Source organism: Anopheles coluzzii, chromosome 3 (assembly GCF_943734685.1).
Source record: "Anopheles coluzzii chromosome 3, AcolN3, whole genome shotgun sequence".
NCBI lineage: Eukaryota > Metazoa > Arthropoda > Insecta > Diptera > Culicidae > Anopheles > Anopheles coluzzii.
In genome coordinates this window covers 22,664,027-22,685,484 of record NC_064671.1, presented here as the reverse complement: position 1 = coordinate 22,685,484, position 21,458 = coordinate 22,664,027, and the positions used below count along the sequence as shown (strand labels likewise).

At 43.9% G+C, this 21,458-nt stretch overlaps 2 protein-coding genes across 10 annotated transcripts in view; one reads left to right on the top strand and one right to left on the bottom strand.

Annotated features, from left to right (window-relative positions):
- The window catches only part of LOC120954768 (probable nuclear hormone receptor HR3), a 509,904-nt gene that overhangs the window by 122,366 nt on the left and 366,080 nt on the right, over positions 1–21,458 (bottom strand). The gene's annotated exons all lie outside the window — the stretch shown is intronic.
- Positions 106–10,656, top strand: LOC120957839 (histidine decarboxylase). Of its 9 annotated transcripts, none has more exons than XM_040380235.2 (12): positions 106–330; positions 423–636; positions 2,567–2,679; positions 3,713–3,999; positions 4,091–4,492; positions 6,070–6,299; positions 6,392–6,482; positions 6,571–7,003; positions 8,395–8,540; positions 8,623–8,794; positions 9,098–9,127; positions 9,303–10,656. In XM_040380235.2, the coding sequence occupies exons 3-12, from the start codon at positions 2,652–2,654 to the stop codon at positions 10,286–10,288; spliced, it is 2,805 nt and encodes a 934-aa protein (XP_040236169.2). In that variant the 5' UTR covers positions 106–330; positions 423–636; positions 2,567–2,651; the 3' UTR covers positions 10,289–10,656. The 9 variants fall into 9 exon arrangements, with proteins under 9 accessions (XP_040236169.2, XP_040236167.2, XP_040236166.2 ...); XM_040380233.2 differs by having other exon boundaries at positions 2,554–2,679; XM_040380232.2 differs by having other exon boundaries at positions 2,551–2,679.

Here is a 21,458-nt window from a genome sequence, read left to right as displayed (position 1 = left end):
GCTTATCGAATTGCTACAGCTAAATACAAGATGTTTAAAATATTAATTGAAAACAGTCATTTATTTCACATTACAACAACCAATAAATGAATGTATCGCTACAAAACTAACTACACTTCGCGCAGTGGATTTTAGGAACCTCAAACGTACGCAAGTTATCCCGTAACTCCTCTAGACATAATCCCATCACGAAAGATTTTAACGATTCATTAAAAGACGAACTTACCATCCCAGTGTCATGTCAGCTTTCGTACGCCGCAAAAGAGCAAATCGAAAAGCAACCAGCAAATGCATGAAGTGACAGAAGGGAATAGTGTCTCTCGCTCGCTAGTACGCATGACTCGTCCTTTCATTCAGAATACTTTCGTTTAGCTTTCGTACTTTTCTTGTTTTTTTTTTTTTTGGTCACCGGTCCACCATAGCCAATTGCACTGGAAATTTCTCGCAAGGACATCTGTTGATTTGAAACCTGAAGGGATGCTGCGCGGAAATGGAGATACCATTTTCCACCCGCTGGAGACTATATAAAGGCTCGCCATCTGATAAGAACGCTATCAGTTTGCGTTAGTTGGCGATTGGCACAGCTGAGCTTGTCCCTCATCGGGTCGTTCTATTGCGGTGCTTTCCATTCCTAATGTGAGTGTTGTGAGTAGTGAAGTGTGATCAAATGGATAAAGCTTGGTTTGCTGCTTGTTCAGCATCCCCCTAAAACCGGTTATTGGACAGTGATCGACGGTGACAAGCTATCGAACGACCTTCCGAGCGAGCAAACGGGTTTGGGGAAAACCCAAACCAACCCCAAACTGCGTGTATTCATAATGCTTGTGTTTAAACGCGGTGGTGATAAAACTCTCCAGTGCTATTTTTGGACCTCCACTATAAACCCAACCTGCCGTGTGCTGTTGGGAGTGTGTGTTTGTGTGTTTTATGTATCTTTCACGATGCTGCCCTCAATAGTTTCCGTCGAAAAAGGAGTGACGCGCCACAAGTGAATGGACTAAGGGTGCCGAGATATCGAAAGCTGTTTGATCCTGTATGAAAACTCGCAATAAAATGTTACCTCTCCAGTCGTTGGGTGAAGAATTTATGCAAATTTGTAGCTGTTTTATGAGCGCCGCGTAGCCAACTTCATTCTAGCGAATAAATGTTCTCGATTAGTTTGCATCTAGTTGTGGAAGGAACAGCGAAAATCATACAACCACAAAGCTAGTCAATTAAGATACATCGATACGCATTAACCGGTCGAAAGAAACCGTTGCTATCGATGTGCTGTGCTTGCAAAACGATAAAATCTACGACATTGCTTGTTAGTGGTACTGCAATCGGAAGAAGAGAGAAATTGATTTTGCAAGAAAAGGTTTTAGTGTTTATAGACTCACACGGGTTATTACATTATTTTAAGTACCATAAAGTGTCATGAATATATTAAAGACGCTTTTATGTTAGCCTCGTGGCTTCTTAGCAAACGATTTGAGAAAAAAGGGCTACAATAAAAAATACTTGCTCAGTAGAATCACTTGCTTGTTAACGACCAATTACTTCTTGCCACGGTACGCTGTCGGGTGCCTTATTTGAAATTAGCGTGATGTGTGAGGGTAGTTAACGCACCTGTAATGGACAGTGAGACAGAGAAACAATTATTGAGTTGTGTTTGATGATATTGTGCGATATAAACCTATTGCAAGAACAAACTCAGAAAGATTAAAGTGGTAGAAAAGTTAATTGGTATTAAAATGTGTTTAAGCATTTCTATCCAAGATGCATTAAGCTAGGATATTATGTTTAACACAGTGATTATTCTTCACATTCTTAGTGATTATTTGCTGCTGAATATTTGAAGTGTGTTATTAAGTTTAAATATTTGATGTTTTATTTTATTTGCACCCCCTTGTGGAGCGAACTTCTCAGACGCAATTTAAGTAGCATTTTTGTAGGCAACATTTGAATCACAAAATCTTTATCAACCAACCATGATAATGTGAAAGATGAACAAGATGAGAGTAGCAAATATATAAGCAACATTCGTTTAAAATAATTTTTATGGCACCTATTCCGTGCTTGTCAACGTGCAGAACCATTTGGTTGCCGTTCTACCTGTCAAGACAGTCGAACAAACGTACACAGGTACGAAACGTCTTGCTAGGAAAGACAGGAAGGAAGCCCAACGAAGTCACACGTCGCTCATGCAGACACAGACAGCCTAGATCACCCTAGAGCACCGAATTACGTACCTTTTCCCCACCGAAAGTGCAGTGTGCGATGTGTTGTGGTTTAGTCGAACAGTTAAAACCTTTGCACGATTGCAATTTCCATTCATTCCACGAACCGTCTTACTTAAGAACCGCACTGGTGGGACCAACGCGGTCGTGTTTCGAGCCGTAGGTTTTCAGTTACTTTTCACATTCCATCACTTGTGGTAGATTTAACGCGGTCGCAAGGGCTTTCAGTTTGTACATGGATTGATAATTTTTACTAGACCCTTCCCGTTCAACATTGGGAAGCTCAGTTTTGCCTGTTGTATTCGCTCAACAGTTGCTAATTACAGTGAAGAAGTACGTCTTTTCAGGGAAACGCTGCTACTGTGGTGAAGCGTTGCTTGAGCCGTGGTTTTCTGTTTTAATCAACAAATCAACGAAGAATCACCGCAGAAGATGGATTTCGACGAATATCGAGTGCGAGGTAAGTATTCACTAAGTGGACGGGTAATTAATTGTGACAGCGCTGACCGTCGTGTAAAAAAAAAGACCCGAGCGGGAATGGTGATGGTTCCGCACCTGGGCACCCCTTTTAGGTGGATTACATTTTGTGTTGCAGGAATCGTGTAGTAATTAAAAGTATTATAAAGTATTTCGATAAATGTTTCATTGAGATTAAAGTAAGAATCTTATTACAATTGGTTTATGAAAAAGTCAATTGGAAAATGGCTTATATTTCACATGATTTGGTAAATTAATCAACTATAAGTATTGGATTTTCTTGAAGTAGTAACTCTAACCGATTGCACAATCTTACGTAAAACGTTCTTTGATATTGGTACTAAAGATTTAGCCAGTGCAATGAAAAGCTTTCATTTCAGTAAGGGCTTCATTAGCCAAAGATAATCGTTCCAAATCCGATTTGAATACATAAACCAATAGAATAATTCACATTTTCGGCCTGTTGTGAAATACTTTGGTGACGTTTAGACGTTGTTCTTGTCGCTAAACTCAGTAGTTTCATGTAGTTTAAAGAAGATTTAAGGAAATGTGACATGTTTTGTTCAATATACCATTCAACCGAGTATTATAAACTTTCTTCCCACACTTCCAATACAACAAAGGGCAAACGTCTCCAGCTCAGGGCTCCATAAATTCCTTAGGTTTAATCCACATCGAATGCAAAAACAAAAAAAAAACATGTGTATAAACTCCCAACAAAACACAGCCAGACATTGATTTCGTTTAGGTCCGATTTGTCCGAGGGACAGCAATAAAATAAAACACGCTACACACATTCCACACCAGTGGGTACGTGGGTTCGGTCGTGGCGATAAGCTTAAGCCGATGCAAATCGCCTCAATCGCCAATTTGAATCAATTTAGAACTCCCATTGCTACATCACCCCACCGTTCTCGCTTGTCTTGTACCAATTCGATTTATGACCTTCAATAATGAAAAACTTCTATGCACATTGACGCCCACCCAAAACACTTTGGCTGGTTTGTTTTTTGCAGGCAAGGAGATGGTGGACTACATCGCGGACTATCTGCAGAACATTCGCGAGCGGCGTGTCCTGCCGGACGTTCAGCCCGGGTACATGCGCAGCCTGATACCGGAGTCGGCCCCGCTCGAGGGCGAACGCTGGGAGAACATCTTCGCGGACGTCGAGCGCGTCATCATGCCGGGCATTACGCACTGGCAGAGCCCGCACATGCATGCCTACTTTCCGGCGCTTAACTCGTTCCCTTCGCTGCTCGGCGATATGTTGGCCGATGCTATCAACTGTCTTGGATTTACTTGGGTATGCTGGGCGGGCGGCAGGATATCGATTGGCGTGCGTTTATGTGCTTGATTTGCTTACCCAACTTCGCTCTCCTCCTACTTCTGCACAGGCATCATCGCCCGCCTGCACCGAGCTGGAGTCGATTGTGATGAATTGGCTGGGCAAGATGATTGGATTGCCGGACTCGTTTCTGCATCTGCCCGGCACTAGCATGGGCGGCGGTGTGATTCAAACGACCGCCAGCGAGGCAACGCTCGTGTGTCTGCTGGCCGGGCGGACGATGGCCATTACACGGTTTCACGAGCATACGCCCGGGCTGCAGGATGCGGAAATCAACGCCCGGCTGGTGGCGTACTGCTCCGACCAGGCACACTCCAGCGTGGAGAAGGCGGCCCTAATCGGCTTAGTCCGGATGCGATTCATCGAGTCGGACGATCAACTCAGCCTCCGCGGCGATGCCTTGCGCGAGGCAATCGAGGAGGACATCAAGCAAGGGCTGATACCGTTCTGGGTGAGTACCGATGGGAGGGTGGGAGAACCATTGTCCCTCCTGCCCCCTTATTTGTGGGTAAAGGCAACTGTTGGGCAGAACCTTCTAGTTGAAAGCAGTCAGCATGCGGTGACAAATCAGCTTAGCAAGTTGTCGGTTAGCGTCGTCCTCGGGGATCTCATTAGCCACGAGTGAGAACTCGGTCACCGAAGGGAAGTTTTGTCGGTTGGTGCACTGGTTTGGCTCGTGCAATCGTGTTGCTGGGAATTGAAACCACCGCCATAGTCTCAAATTACTTGCGGTGGTGTGACGGGTGTGACTGTCGGTTGGATTTTTGGCCGGAGGATGGAGAAGCGGAAACAAACGAACTTGTTGATTTCTGGTGTCAATGAGTGGCCGATGTTTGTTAATTATGCAAGGGAAGTAAACAAACTTTACGATTGGATGTAGAGGAAGAAATCGTTGATATTTTGGGAAAGTTAAAGCTAAAGGCGATAGCGACATTCTTTATGAAAAAGTAATACGTTTGAAAGTAACATTCCATGCTTCTTATAAACAAATTTACTTTAGTCAACCCCAAGGATTTTTTTCAAAAAAGAAAAGAGAATCAATCTTGTTTATAAGTTAGTTCTTTGAGATTACAACCAATTTCGAGGTTATTGGACAATTGTTCACACAGTATTCATTCACCCGTCGATGCATGCCAACTAGAAGCGCTCAAAAATCGCCAAGACTGAATTTAAACGATAACGAATGTTTAAAATAAGCAAATACTTAAAACACACACTTTTGACATATTAATAGGGAATTCGAGATTTGAATGTACATTTTTAAGGTTAAGCAGAATGTTAAATACTAGTTATAACAAATACAAATAGTATAGATAGTTTATTATTTGGAGTCTTATTTACCGGGGGACTGATTAACTAAATCGTCTTGTGGTACAGTCATCATCTCATACTTCTTCTATTTTTCGTAAACGTCCTACGCGGACATGCCGGCCTATACAGGCTTTCAAGACTTTTTTTTCAATACCACGTAGCCGGATAGTCAGTCCTTACTACAGGGGGACGGTCTAATCTGAGCTTGAACCCATTACGGTCTTGTTTTTAGTCATTCGAGTTGACAACAGTACCACGGGACCGCCCCCCGAGATCATCTCATACAGCTTAACTAAAAATCTCAGCTACATAATCGTGTTTATCATATTCTGGCAACAAAAATTATTTGTTCAATGCAGATAGTTATTAATTAAACAAATGGATTATATAATTTATAAATGACCGAGTTAGCCAAGACAACGACTAATAATATTGACCCTGAGACTAGTGAAATAAGCGAGGCTTGATTTATGACTCCTATTTTCCGTATTACTATGAAATCCAGCCAATGATTGATCTTAATTGGTTTTACTGAACGTGTAATAGTTCCAGGCGAATATAAAGTTAATAGAACTAAAGTAATTTAATGTAGTAAGTTTCTAAAGCAACTAAACAGGCGTAGATGTTGCCCGTCGATCCACTTGGGTGGTTTTCGACCTCCACCACGATTCTCATCCATTGCCGTTACCTGAACCTGAACGCTCGTCATCTTTGTAGGTGTGTGCCACGCTTGGTACCACCGGGGCGTGCGCCTTCGACCATCTGGACGAGATCAGCGAGGTGTGCGCACGCTACAACATCTGGCTGCACGTGGACGCGGCCTACGCCGGCAGTGCGTTCATCTGTCCCGAGTTTCGGGTGTGGCTGAAGGGCATCGAGAAAGCGGACTCGATCGCGTTCAATCCCTCCAAGTGGCTAATGGTGCACTTTGACTGCACCGCGATGTGGTAGGTGGCTTACTGCCTGGTCCGTCCGGTTGATAAACGGCGATCGCTCTAATGGGTTGTTTTGTTCACTCTGCTTCACTGTGGGGATCCAGGCTCAAGAACAGTGGCGCGCTGCACCGAACCTTTAACGTGGCTCCGCTGTATCTGCAGCACGAAAACTCGGGCCTCTCCATCGACTACATGGTGAGTATCTGAGGGGGTAGAGTAGTGAGCTAGAATGTTTGCGCGTGGTTACAATTTATTGAAACTTCTATTTCTCTGCCTTGCACAGCACTGGCAGATACCGCTGAGCAAGCGGTTCCGGGCGCTAAAGCTTTGGTTCGTGCTGCGCAGCTTCGGCACCCGGGGACTACAGAAGCACATTCGCGAGGGCGTCCGGCTAGCGCAAAAGTTCGAGGCACTCATCCTGGCAGACCACCGGTTCGAAATTCCGGCCACGCGCCATCTGGGCATGGTCGTGTTCCGGATCAAGGGCGAGAACGAGCTCACGGAGAAGCTGCTCAAGCGGCTGAACCAACGCGGACACATGCACGCAGTGCCGGCCTCGCTTAAGGGTCGCTACGTTATCCGTTTCACCGTCACTTCAACGTACACTACGAACGACGACATTCTGTCGGACTGGAACGAGATTCGCACTGTTACGACGGAGCTGCTGAGCGACCTGAACATACAGCAGGTCGATAAGCAGCGTGTATCGTTGAAGGGTGAGTACTGGAAAAATCTGAAAATATTTACATTTGTAGAGAGTTTTCATACTATCTCATTTGTACATTTCATTTCGTTAGTGTTTCATCAAGAGCTAATTCTTTAGTTTATTGCACAATTGGGTTTCTTATCTTATAAATCTTTAAAAATCAAATACTGAAGTGTCACATAAGTCTTCATCGCAGGATCGTCTTGGCTCATTAGTGGTTCATATTTTTAAAGATTCAGTCCTGCAGTCAGTAAAGACGAGAGACACCAGCGCAGCCCTTCGGGAAGAGATATATGCTGGAGTGAAGCTGGTACTTACATTGAAAACAGACATTCTCAAGTAGTCTCATGATGAACAATCTTGCACCTTCCCTTTCATAATGGCCATCCACCCCGTAATTTCCATGATACCGTTGTGCACGATGACGTATTGAGTAGGAGGGAATGAAAGGCCTGTTTTAACCTCTCTATAAGGTTACAATTCCCTTCCATATCAGCGAGATATGTCTACTACATTACAGCCTACAGAACAAGAGAGAGCAACAGAGAAGACGAGAGAAGAAAGATTTTAAAAGAATAAATATCATTTTATCGTAGTTGCATTTTATTAAACATCATTTTTGGTCATCTACAGGAGCTTGAATGTTGTTCGTAGTTTCTATGATTCTATTTGTTTGAAGAAAGAAGTGGATGTTACTAAATAAAAGTTTATTTAGACATTTAGATCTCGACATCATTTGGCTTGGGTCTTTACGGTCGAGATAATCTTGGAGCGTCTGTGACGCGTGAAATACCAACATTTCGACATTTTTTATGGTTGTTTGCTGATATTTTTGTTAGATTTTTTCTGTGGTTGTTAGCTGTTATTTTTGTTAGATCTTTACTCGACTCGATGACGTTTTAGTGCAGAATTGATACTAAAATGCAAGATATGCATGTCGTGGTTTCAATCCTTGAATGGACAGTCCTCCCTAGCAAGGACTGACTATAGGCCGGCATAACCACGTAGGTCGTTATGCTTAGAAGACAAATTTTTCTGTTGTTAGTATTGACAAAAATTAAATTAGCATATTACTGACGCGCTCTTATGATGTTCTGTTAAATTTATTTTTTCTTGGTTAAAACTGTATGAACCTAACCGTTCTCCTTCGATCTGCACATTGCTAGAGAGTTTGTGTACATCACTTAGTTAATTTCGTAAGGTAGTGATGCTAGTGCCCCGTCACAGCTTTGGGCAGTTAGTAACACGTTGACACCTGGTAGTATTAAAGCAGTTAACATTCCTACAGGACAATAGTGTCCATCCGCTTGATCACTTCCTTCGCCTCACCTCTCGAACCACCTCATCCACATCGCACCCAGCCCATTTGTTTGAAACTATCTTCCCGTTTTCTGCGTTTAGATACGCGCGAAAAGAACGAAGCGTTCGGATCGAGCCTTCTGCTCGCCAACTCGCCGATGTCGCCGAAGATCGTGAACGGCTCGTTTGCGGCCATCTTCGATGCGGACGAGTTCCTGGCGAAGGTGTACGCCGGCATACGCATCTCGGTAAGTGTATTCCATGGTCGGTGACGGTTGGCAGCCACGTTGTGACACGGTATGGGACTTTCCGTACCTTCCGCACTTGCAGAACCAGGACTCACCGGCGATGAGACGGCGCGTCCGGGGCATCCTCATGTCCGGCAAGCAGTTTTCGCTCGACTCGCGTATGGATCTGGTCGTGCACGGGATCGGTCCGGGTGAGGTGCGCAACGGCATCGAGTCGAAGGCCATTACCGAGGACCTGGAGGAGGTCTGGGAAGGTACGAAGGGAAGGTAGTGTAGGCTTCTAATTCCTTACAAAATTCCGTCGCTTTCCCGCATTTGCTTGTGTTGTTGCGTGTGTGAGTGATTATGCGTTTGAATGTATGCGATGTGTGTGTGTACGCGTGCGTGTGTGTGAGTTTGTGAGTATAAGCTTGGTAGTGCTTTTATGCTAGCAAAAGCTCCTTTACCTCTGCCAGCGCTTGTTGAGGAACGCTTTTGCCGCCGACGCTTGTGCACTTGCATGCAATGTGGTACTCGAATTTGTTTACAATTTTTCGTGCATTTTCACATTCGAGCAGCTTGTGAGCAGATGGAGCTTTCTGACCAAGGTGAGTATAAGCAGCGTGTGAACTAGAGCAACACAGCGAACTATGTTTTATGTGAACATATATTTAGAAATATTTCTAAAAAAGAAGAAAAAAAAGAAAAGATCGTTTAGTTCAATTCAATTTCATTGGTTTTTGGTAATCTTGTTCACATTTTTTGACGTTCATCCTCCCGCAGAGAACACACCGGAAGACAGCAACCTCCATCAACAGCGTCACCGATCCCCCTCTCCCCAACCACCACACTTCATCGAACCTCTCCCGATACTGCCTGTCGTCGGCCCGTCCCGGGGTCGCTCACAAAGTGTGGACACCGGCATTCTTCGTGTCCGTGCTAATGCCCCCGACGCCAGCTGGTTGTTGGAGCGCGAGGAAGCCCTAACCCGCTCCGAGCCGTGTGCCTCGACCGACTCCCTCACCAGCGCACCCTCACTCACTTCCCCAACACCCATTCCTCCTCCTACTCCACCACCCATCATAGCCACCCCTAAAGTGTCCTGCGAGTCTCAGCTCGACAGTATCGACGAAAACCGACCCTCGGAGAACTTCCCGCGCAGCAAGCGACGCTGCTCGGACAATTCGCACCTCTTCTCCCTTACCCGGCCCAACGTGTACCCCGAGAAGCGTCAGTCCGAACCGGCCATTCGGTGTGCCTTCTACAACCGTGGCTTCGAGATGCTCTGTCCACCGCGCCCACCACCACCGAAGCGGGTGCTCTCCCAGAACGATTTACCCCGGGCGCGGCATCTGCGACGACAAATATCGACCGTATCGGAGTTGAACCTTACCGACCCGGACGACGACTGGCGTCGGGCGAAACTGCTGGTCCCACCATTTCGCTACTGTATTGCGGACGAATCTGGACATTGCATCGATTTCGACACAATTCTGCCCTGTCCGGTAGCATCGATCGACGATGAGGCAATTTTGCGCGATGCGTTGCGGTTCGAGGAGAACTTTGTAGAGCGCTGTGAGCAGATCTGTCCCGAGCCGGATGCACTCTGTCTGGAGACGATCGAGGAGCGGGTGCTGGACGAGCTGACCTCTTCCGGGGGTGCCAGTGGGGGCGGAACCAGTTCAGACGATGAGCAGCAAGGTGAGGAAGTTATTTACGAGAATGTGAAGCATTGCAGGAAGTGTGGACATCAAAGGATTAAATTATAATATAGAGCGAGTGATGGGAGACGCGTACTGATGGGGTTTCGAAATGCGGTGTGGTCTTTGGGAGATAAATTGCTTCATATAGAAAGTTATAGGCAGCTTTTAAGCGAGCGGTAGCAATTATTCAACTGTAAGTTATGTGTGCCAAAGAAGACTATTTAGATGAAAACGGAAGTTTATCAGGATTTTGTTGCTTCATTGAAAGGGACCTTGTTGGTGAGGTTACAGCCATTTTCAGAAATATGTTAAGTCACAAAACTTTATTGATGTCTTCGTGGTCATTATTGATTCATTGATTAATTTATTTAATTTCCATTTATCAAGCGAAATGCACGCGGTATGTCATATTATTTGTCATATTTAAATTTTTATTAATTCTGCATTTTATCTTGTTTCAAAAAATAAAGAAATGTATTTTTTAGCCTGTGAGGGGTATCATAATCGTAATTTATTGTTAAATTTCGATGTTGAAAGACTATCTACATTGATTTTGATTTTAAAATAGTATAAACTATACATGGTTAAGAGCAAGCATTACCAACAATATAAAAAAGAACAGGTACGAATCAGCAAATGCAAAAGGTTCTTTGAACAACAAATGTTTATTCATAAATTTAATGAAAAATGCAATCTATAGAATCTATGCAGCATATTCTAAAACCGTGTATAGCCCAAGAAAACAAGAAATGTTCAGAAAGTATACACAGATATTTTTGTTACCGTAATATTGATGTTGTTGCTATATACAGAACCTATTAACTAGACACTTTTACTGTTGAGAATATTACTAACAATAGTTTAAATTAAATCTACTGTAAACAACAATCAATTCAATCGGTTGACATTTGTTAGAAAGCTCTTACGTAATTGATTATCTACTGTTACATTTCATTTATTCATTATTTTATAGGGAATGGTAGTTTAAAGATAATGTGCGCAGACGTAAAATATCATTTAAAAACATAGTAGCTCCCACTCTTACCATATACCGTATGATATTGGTGTCTAAACAGCTATAGAACAGTTTTCACGTCAATCGTAACATGTAAGAAAAGGCACATGCAAGCTTGCTATGAATTATCGAATGGCTTAATAGCTGAATGCAGCAACAGATGCACCAATAGCTTAGCCAACTCACAAATCTGCTGTGTATGTCAATAATACAACTACTAAATACAATGCTCCATCCAATGTTATACTATAACCTGCAACCAAGTAAACAAAAGCACAGGAAATTAAGTGTAAAAATCCTACCAAGCTAAATCCAGCGCTATCGAGTGAGCAAATGTACTAGAGCAACTTATCAGTCATCAGTATTTAAACAACGTGCAATAAATCAAACATAGTATCAAGCATTAAAATGAAAAAAAACAGGCGTTAAACAAATTGCTAAGCCACACAGTATACTATCCGAAATGTTCGGTAGCGAAGGTATCACTTTTCCCCAAAGCTTCATTAGCCCGTGCGCGTGCACGTGTTTCTGCCAGCAAAGGGCCAGCGTGCTCCCTGGGTGTACCTTCGTTAGAGGAAATTGCAAACTTGAAAAGTCTGCACAAATCATCCAGCAGAAATGCAAACATGACAAGGCTTTGTTGCATCCGCAATCCAATTTTCTTCCGGCAGTGCGGCTAGCGCAAGAGCGGGAAAAGGACACAGCAATGGAAATGCGGCTGGGGATTGCTGATAACGGTGCGATGGTGAAACGGCAAAGCAAAAGCACCACCTTAAAGAAATGTTACCCCGTTGCCGTGGGTTGTGTTTCCACGTTTTGTTGCCGTTGTCGACTAAATTTCGGACATGCACCGTACGAACGAAATGGCACGGAAATTCAAGTGCAACGAAGGGCACAACACCTAAGCAGCTCAAACCTGTGTCTGCCGGGAGGGGGCCGCGGGGACAAATGAAAAACGACCAGGGCGAATGGAAGGCAAGAAAGAAAGCACAAACAAAACAACCCAATCCGAACTAAAACCAAAGCCAAACGGTGCCCAACGCTAACCCTCCGACCGAGCTGCACCGCATGCAACAAATAATAAAAATTCACTTTCGCTTTCAAGTTCAAGCCGGGAGCAGCGCACAGCAAGGGCGGAGGGGGGGGGGGGTGTGCTCAAACGTGTTTGGTCGCTACCGCACCCAACGCGATGCCATCGTCTCCCACGATTCTCCCGGGCTGCATGCCCCTGGTGCAGCACGCGCTTGCACTCTCGCCCGATGGTCTTTCCCGGCCCCATCGCCCCCCCCCCCCCCCTCCCCGGGTACGGGACGGGTTCAACGAGGGCGCATGCGGCGACGGATGTTGTTATGATTAGGTGGCGTGCGGGGTGGTTTTGCCAAGTGCACGTTTTGCACGATCGCAACGATAGAGAGAGGATGCAGGGATGGGGTGCGGGATCGGTGGGATCGTTGCACTTGCACGTTGCTTTCGTGTAACGAAATGTGTACCGGGAAGGTGTAAGCGTGGTTGAACATGGAGTAAGTGTGTGTGTGTGTGAATGTTTTTGTTTTTGTTTTCGGTGATTGTCGAGTCCTAAGGCTAAGGCTGGCATCGACGAAACATTCGACTCGGTTTCAGCCAGTGCGGCAGCCTTTCTAAATGGCATTCCCGGTGGTGTTAGAAAATTAGCAACGCGTAAATGGAGCCATGGTGCTCTAAATTGATATCATTTTTATCGCCATTTTGTTGAGAAGCATAGCAATAGTTAACTGAATGCAAGCAGCCAAATGGTAAACATTCTATTTCAGAAGCCACAGCACAAAATACATTTTATTGTGCAATATCTATGCAGCTTGAAAGCTATTTCGAAACAATTCTCCTACTCTCTATAGTGTGCAGAGCTACTACGAACCTAGAATCGATGATATAACAGACAGGCAGAGTCAACGATATGCCTAGTGGTGTAGCCTACCGTGTCTAGCACTAAATTGGATTTGATTTTAGTAAAAAACATGTCGGTGCAGTTATGCAGTTATACAGCTTAGAAATTTAATTTAAAATTTAAATTTCTTGTCCACCTTTAATTGGTACTCATCTAAGGAAGGGTCACGTGATCAGAGAAAGTAACAGGATCATAACTAGTGTTTGGAAATGGCAAGGATGTGGTGGCTGAGATATACTAAAAAATCCAATTAAGAAATAATGTTCAAACCACATGAAACATGTAAATTTTTTCAATCACGGACTAATTCAAACAAAATAATTTACTGAGTTGTTTAAGTTACTTTCGATTGTAAACATTGTTGTGCACTGCTCTTCACTCGAAAACCCCTGTAATAACTGGATTCAATATAAAATATACTAAATGTTTGAATAATGACAAAGACAAGAACAAACACAAAGAATGAAGAAGAGCTGGTAAGTTAGTTAGTTCTTTTATTTCCTTATTTAAATTTCATTATTATGTAGGGTAAGTGTACCAATTGTGGCTATAGCACCAATTATGGCAATGACGAACACTATTTTTGCTCTAAAACAGTCTATTTGCATTCTAAAACCACGGAAGGATTTTTCATTTCAATTATGAACATTTTAACACATTTGTGCTTCATAAGTTCCGTACTGCTCACTTCCGTTTGTTTAATATCGCCCTTTTAAATTGTGTTGCCAAGATTTTTGGTATCTCTTACCATTTTGCTAAGAGCCGCACTGGATATTAGCGATTTTCAAGCACCTAACCATAATTTTATCTCAAAATCATCATTTTGGTGCATAATATTTGTTATTTAACGACTACACATCAAAATCTACCTAAATATCATCGTAAATATTCCTTTTTTGCCTTTTTTAATTTGATTAGAGTTAAAACAATGTCACAAAGCAATTTTTGTTGTAAATATCCACGAATTTTGGCTTACAACCACTATTGGTACAGCTATGGTGAATTGCTAGGAACACTATAACCATAATTGGTAACTGGAGATGCAATTTTCAATCGAAATTTTCTATTGTTTCGCTAAACTTTGAGTCAAAATAAAAAATACTTTACTACACATACACATACTCTCTTCTACACATTATAGGCTTTTTAAAACCATATAGACTTTTAAAATTTTACCAGTACTTATTTTTACAGCAGTAAAATCGGTATCTTGATGACATAATATAGCCGTAATTGGTACACTTACTATGTTCTATCCTCATTGAATTCTATCCTTAATGGCAATGTTGGCTGGTAGAACTGAGTATATTTCTAATAATTGCAACATTAAATAACAAATTAGTTTGGGGAAAAATACAATTGGAATTGAAAATCGCTCGTCTGAACAAATACAAAAAATGAAGAAGAGGAAATCTGCAATGCTTAGGAACATTATCATTCCACAGGGTTTTAATTGACTGGACATGGATTTAATACATACATTTCCTTTGTTTATTATTAACAAAAAAAATTAAAAGAAAGTGCATCTTTTTTCAAAAACAGAAAAACACGCTGCTTTAATGAGTGCTGTGTGCACTTCACTCAGTAAGCAAATCTGAACCCAAAACCTCTTTTGCATTTCCAGCTTAAATTATGAATAACTTGACGCCGATTGCGAAAACTTATTCAACAATGCACAAACAAAACAGTCCCTGCTTAACGATTCCACGAATTTCACTACCAACTTCCGCGGCCGCTCTCCTCCTTTTCCTTCTTCAACGCACCATCTTACCAGTGCGGTGGCAACAAACTCCCACCCAACCAAGCCTGCCAGCGATTCACCGAACCGAATGAAGCTGGCAAATAAATCAACGGAAACGGTATCCGCCCGCCACCGAAAGCGGTTCCGGAAGGCCGCCAGTATCATCTCGGCCGCGTGCGCAGTGCGCAGTGGTGTCGATTGCACAACTTCGGGATGCGTGCTACCCCGTCTGCACGTTCCGAAGCAGCGCAGACACACGAGCGGCCCTGCAGTTATCAACTGTCCATCGAACCCTCATTAAGGGTATTAAATTAATAAAGAAACTAACTGCGCGGTCGAAACAAGCGTGTGTGAGTGTGTGTGAGTGTGTGCTTAGACATACCGCATACGTTTGCTGAGGGTGAGTGGAAGAGCCCCCCCTCTGTTTTGCCACCTCTTCGGCGTTGCAGCAAGCTGCTTGATCACGAGCGTTAAAGCGCAGGCATGCACATACTGCGCTCGCAATGAAGAGGGTGCAACCGCCCTTTGGCGGTGCAGCAGATGCAGCACCGCCAAATGGGGAAGGACCTGTGGGGAGACGAAGACAGTGAGCGAGTTCATTGATCGTGGCTCGTTGATTAAATGTTTTGCGTGAAGTGATACGCAATACGAGGGCGAAGGAAATGTGCGAAGGAGCGCAGTGTAAACATTGCAATTGCATGTTCGCTCCCTTGGGCATAGGGCTGCAGAAAACTGGCTGCAAAGGCCTAAACAATGGCGCAATTGTGAGCTTCTGTGTTGGCGTGTGTCGGTGTGTGTGTGTATGCGCACACGATACAGTGCCACTGTCATCTGCCCGGCGCACCCGTTTTATCACCCGCCGACTTGAAGCGGAACCGAGCGCGGTCGATTCGGAAGCCCGTGCGCCGTCGGGCCTGGCGCAAAGATTAATGAGCATCTTTCACGATTGGTCGGCGTGCAGCCAGCGCGGACCCGGTCGGGTGAATCCTTTTGCGCACGGTTTACTGGCCGTTTTTTGATTATTGCAGGCGAAGCGCAAAGATTGAGTCATCGTGTTCAGGGGGTCCGTGGTTCGGGGCCGCTTTTATTTACAATTCCGCGCCGGTTTGATAACGCAATTGCTTCGGCCGATGCTTCGGCAAGGGTCGTTTTGTCTAGTATGTGTGCTGAATGTGTTTTAATTACAACATTAAAAATAATTTCTGGTTGCAGAAAAATAAATAATAAAAGCGTAATCATAACCATGTTCGCTATTTGCAATGATTTATGGCGACACTGTTCATGCTTGAGCTGTATGCGATCCCTGGCAAAGTGTTAGTTCAAATTTAGTAAAAAAGGAGTATTATTAGGAGAAATTTTGAAATATTTTCTTTTGCGTCCAACATTGAAATTTCTGAAACAAACATATCTCGTTACAAACTTTTTCATATGAATAATTTATTTAAATAGTAATGTTAAAGCAAACTTAACTTAAAGTAAAGTAAATTCAAGAAATTGTTGCATTTGTCTGTGTGGGTCTTTTTAACCACTCTTTATTTTATCATAGCCCTACAGGTCCTGTATAAGGCCTGGGGTCCTCAGTGTCTGGGGCTCACTATATGCAAGATTTGAACTTATGGAACACGCCCAACCTTAAAATACTGCTAGAAAATATTTGTACAAATAAAATTAAAACTTTTGAGCAACACATTAAGGGCAAGGCCAACAAACTTCACGTCGTTGGAGCACTTATCGCTGAATTGGTGAAAAGCAGATGTGTCAACAGCAAACTAGGCCATCCATTCTTGTCCTCTGTGTTCCACAGAGACAGCCTATTTGCAGTTTACAATCGATCACTTGTTCCGGATTAGTGAATGAGTCATTTAACCTTGTTCCAGGTCGTTTAAATGTGGAAAATGTGCATCAAAAATGACTTTGTTATTTTTTTGTCAGTACAAAAGCAATCATGGACTAATAAAGCATAGTTGTATGGATTATTATAAAAAATAGAGCTTCAACATGGATAAATGTTTCTAAATTTAAAAGCTTCTTTAGAAACAGAAATAAAATGCAAAAAAACTCCACAAAAACTACGCAACCTCAATGCAGTTAGAACGAAACTGATCTTTTTGAATATTTTTTTTAAAAATTACCCTCAATTATTCATAGCAATTATACAGCATGTTCTTCCGAAACAAAAGGGAAAGTAAAACCACAGAAAAAAAACACAACCAAAGCAAAGCATCACACATCACCATCATTATGAGCTGCATGCTCATCATTGTCTTGACCTCCCACTAGCCGTCCGCCGTGCGCCTGTCGCTCGGTCCATCCGAAACCGTCAGCTCACATTTGTAAACCTTGCACTTAACCGTCAAAACTAGCGCCCCTCCCCCCCCCCCCCCCCCGCTCGTTCACTTCGCTCAACCCCAAGGTAACCGGTCAAACGCGCGCTGGCACGATCAATCAATCGATCGATTACACTGGCCCAATGGCGTGTGTGTGTGTGTATTTCCAGTGTGTAGTTACGTGTGCACCACCGTCTTGAACATGAACGAAAAGACGGCTGCAGAATTTCGAGGAAACCGGGCGAAATTGGTGGTGACCAGTCGAGATTACGTCCTGCTTTCAGAGGACGCGAAACCTCTTACGGGGGGGGAAGTTCGGAAGTTGGAAGTTTGCTTGTGTTGCGACCCGACCCGGCCGCAACAAACAAACGGCAGCATCCCCCCCTGCATCCAGTTCCGGGGCAAAGTCTTGCCGATTGCCATCCATCACACGCAATAACCTTCAATTTAGGTGCGGTGTGCTGGTGTTACCCGGTACCCAATTACGGCGCCGTACCGCGATTGTGTAACACCTCGTGTAACGGCCTATCGATGATGGCAGATGGATGGCAGCGAGCTCACTTGTTTTGGACGATGCGCAAAAGCGAAAGTTCATATCGGTAGAAAGGCTTTGCCGGTGCGCATCGTGCGTGTTGCGTGAGATGCTGATGCGAGGGGGCGATCGAGACGGGCCGAAGCATCATCGTTGCGTTGTTGTGGTCGAGATGACAGCGAGCATGTTACCGAGAGGGTAAACGAAATGATGCGTTATCGAACGGTTGTGATGCAAAGCGGTAACGACCGATAAGAGCTGTCCGGAAATTCACATGTAGTGCGGGAAGGTAGGACGGAAGTTGAACGTTGAGCTTTTTATGTGTCTAAGACGTGCTCTATTGTGCAGAATTGTGTTTGAATGGTTCATTTGAATGTTCAGCAGGGCTTATTCTATTAAATTTGAGTACGCTTTTACTGAACTAAACCATAAATTTCAATTGTAAATGAAACATCGTACAATAATGTGCTTGGCATCAGTCTTTTTAGCATACCGATGTTAACAGATTTATGTAATGTTGTAACCGGTGAGTAAGCACTCGAGATTGGTACCATGAATGGGCGGATTCCATCCCACAAACAGATTGCGGCGATGCTCGACTCCAAACCGTAACCGACCGGCCGGACGATCGTCAATGTAAAGGAAAATAAGACAACCTCTTCTGAAGCCTCCACCTACTCCATCATACGATCATATGCGCCACCATACCCCTTTCTAGTGCCCCTTTTGTGTATATGTGCTGGCGGGCGCTTTCCGGCAATTACCAAATTACGGCGTGATAAGATAATTTCCGGTACATCCGCACAACAGTCGAATCTTCGCCAGTCGATCATGTAACCGACCGGTGTCGTGGACTTCCATCGTATTCGCGGCTGAGCCGATCTGTTCGTTTGTTCCCGGACGTACCTTGGTTTGGTTCCCGCTTGAACCCTGCCTCGAACGATGACCTGACGATGGATGGGTTAGCTGTCCGGGATGGGCACGGGCACTGTCAGTTTGGCTTCGAAAGGTTCGATACTTCCGACTGTGGCCACGGGCTCTGGCTAGAGGGAGTGTTTGCCGGTTCGTTTCAGCTGTAAAGATAATCGAATGCCGCCACGAGCTTTTTCGTCAGCTGGTGAGCGGCGCTGATGTTGTTGGGATGGGCATCGCTAAGGATGGTCATCGTGACCACGATGGCGTAATTAGGTGCATTGTGTTTAACTGATTATCCACACTTTGATTTGTTCACTGAAATTCTAGCGATTTGCTGAACCATTATCAATTTAATTACTTGCAGAGATGCAACCAAAATCATCTTGAAAAGAATTAAACGAACAGTTAAAATACAAGTACTGCAAAAAGAATAGAAATATAATGAAGATTTTGAAGATGTTTAATAGATATTAAGAAAAATAAGTGTGTTTGAAAAACACTTCTTCAATTTGATTATCTCTAAAGAAATATGGTTTACGAAATTGTTTTTACTTATTTTATAGAACTCAGAGTCAATTAATGAAGAAATGCTTACAGTAGACATACAACAGATCCAAGACTGATGTACACTGTTTATCAAAAATGAACATGTTCTTCGATCCTTTAAGCAATACATAAATGATAAACTCAGAATTTCATGCTTTCCAAGGATTGTCGAAAAGAAAGCGGTGGAAATCCTTGCTTAAACAAACAGGCCCATACCCATACCTTACGCTGCTGCAGTACGGGCCCAGTGAACATAACAAGCAAAGAACAAGGAAGCGGCCAATTATTTCTGCCAGCGAGCTTCGAGCGAGTTTGAAATCGATTCCGAGCCCGAATTGACACGCCACAAGGAAACGACCATTATCGTCATTAAGTACGTTAATTGACCGAGCGCGAGCCTCGCACGTGGTGGAACAAAGCTCCTCCCTGCAAAGCGGTGGGTGGCTCATGGACGGACGCACCTCGGCCACAAATTGCGCTGGGTGTGGGTGGCACTTTTGCTTGTGAGTGTGTGTGTGTGTGTGATTGTAAGTGAAATTGTTGGGTGGGTGTGGGAGGTTACTGAGTTGCGAGGAATGTGTCAGACGACAGAGCACCGGCGCGAGGAAAGCAGGCAGGCAAAGCTTCAAGGCAAATCTTCGCACTTAAGCCCCATCGGAAAGGTGTTGTTTTCCGAATAGTTGTAGGAGAGTGTCTTAAGAAGAAAAAGAAGAAGAAGAATGAAAAAGAAGAAGAAGAAAAAAAACACAAATGTCTACAAAACGTATAAAATGCTGAAGAAAAATGGAAAACGCATTAGCATGACAGGTGAAGAACGAACAAGAAAAAAAAAACAGCATGCTCCACAGTGTGACCCTGCGCTGTGAAAATGACACCCACCTATCCCCGCCAGACAACGGTCACGGCCGTAGTAAATCACACCAGCCCGGCTGAATGAGTCGCATTGTTTCGGGTAACAGGGACAGTGCGCTGGTATGTCGCGTTTGGACGAGGAAGGAAGAAACGCACCGGGTGATTGCACGCAAGAAACGCACCTTTGGCGTTGTGATTTACGATGGTTACCCGCCCGCCCTCGGGAATAAATGGCGACCATTTAAAACGCGTGGCTTTCGGTGCTGGCGGTGGCAGGAAGCCGGAGGAACTCATTAGCCGGCTGGCCAACCGCAACGCAACCGGGGGAGGACGGTGTTGGCATTGTTGTTATCACCCACCACCCGCTACCTGCTGTGATCGTGAAATCGAAAACGTCTTCGTTTCCGCACTCGGTCAGCCGAATGGCAGTGCCACATTGCCGGTGGAAAACTGCAACCCCCCCCCCCCCCCCCCCCCCCAGCCGCCCTTTGACGGGCCATGGGCATTGGAAATTTCACCAAACAATGGGCTCGTCTTGCCGGTGCTTTTCTTCCAGTGCCGCCCGGGAGGACACAAAGCACACAGGTGGACAGAATGAATCGCATGCCCTATCGAGCGGGCAAATGCAAACAGGCCCCTTGCAGCGTGCTTTCCCTTTGCGGGGGCGGAAGAGAAAATTAAAATTAAATTAATTTGTAATTGTTACAAACACGCTGTGGCGTGCGTTGCGGGTGGGAGCTGCTGGAGAAAATTACGCCTCACCAACATAATGGTGCGCGGAAGATGCCGGGCGTTTGTGCATCTGAAATGTCTTTGTTAGCTCTTGATTAATTTTTATAGCGAAAGAGTAACGCTTGCTGTTTAAATGCATATCTTGATAGCATCAAATGGTGCTTTTTTGATTAACCTTTGCATTGATAACGTTTTTATTAGCGTTTGCTTGATTGAATATTCATGAAAACTGTTAAATTCATAAACATCTACTTGGTAATACAGTCGGAAAGAATGGTTTCGCTTTGTACCGCACACTCGATACATAGATGATCCTGCAGTGATCCTTTTGTATCATTATTCACATTAAGTTGTAAGCTTAGTAGAAGAAGAAGGATAGCAAACAACAAGATTGACTTTTGAGCAAAACTCCAACTTGAACAAGATAACTAGAAATTATAACGATTTTTTAGTTATTAATGAGATAATATCACTGATGTAAGAAACCTCATAGATAAATAGTATAAAAGATAAGAATAATTTTCCCAAATGCATAAAAAAATCAGGTGGAATTGAAACTAGAAAGCGCTAAACTGACAGTGGGGGCCTTCACGATTCTAGTTAGTTTTTTGTATGGAGTTTGACAGTTGGAGGCTGAAATCATGTAAACAAT

What these genes read in the sequence shown, in the direction of transcription:
- LOC120957839 (XM_040380237.2), top strand. Translation starts at nt 2,652, where the DNA reads ATGGATTTCGACGAATATCGAGTGCGAG. An exon ending in CGACGAATATCGAGTGCGAG is followed by an intron (nt 2,680 to 3,712) that starts GTAAGTATTCAC and finishes TGTTTTTTGCAG; the next exon opens with GCAAGGAGATGGTGGACTAC. An exon ending in AAGGGCTGATACCGTTCTGG is followed by an intron (nt 4,493 to 6,069) that starts GTGAGTACCGAT and finishes TCATCTTTGTAG; the next exon opens with GTGTGTGCCACGCTTGGTAC.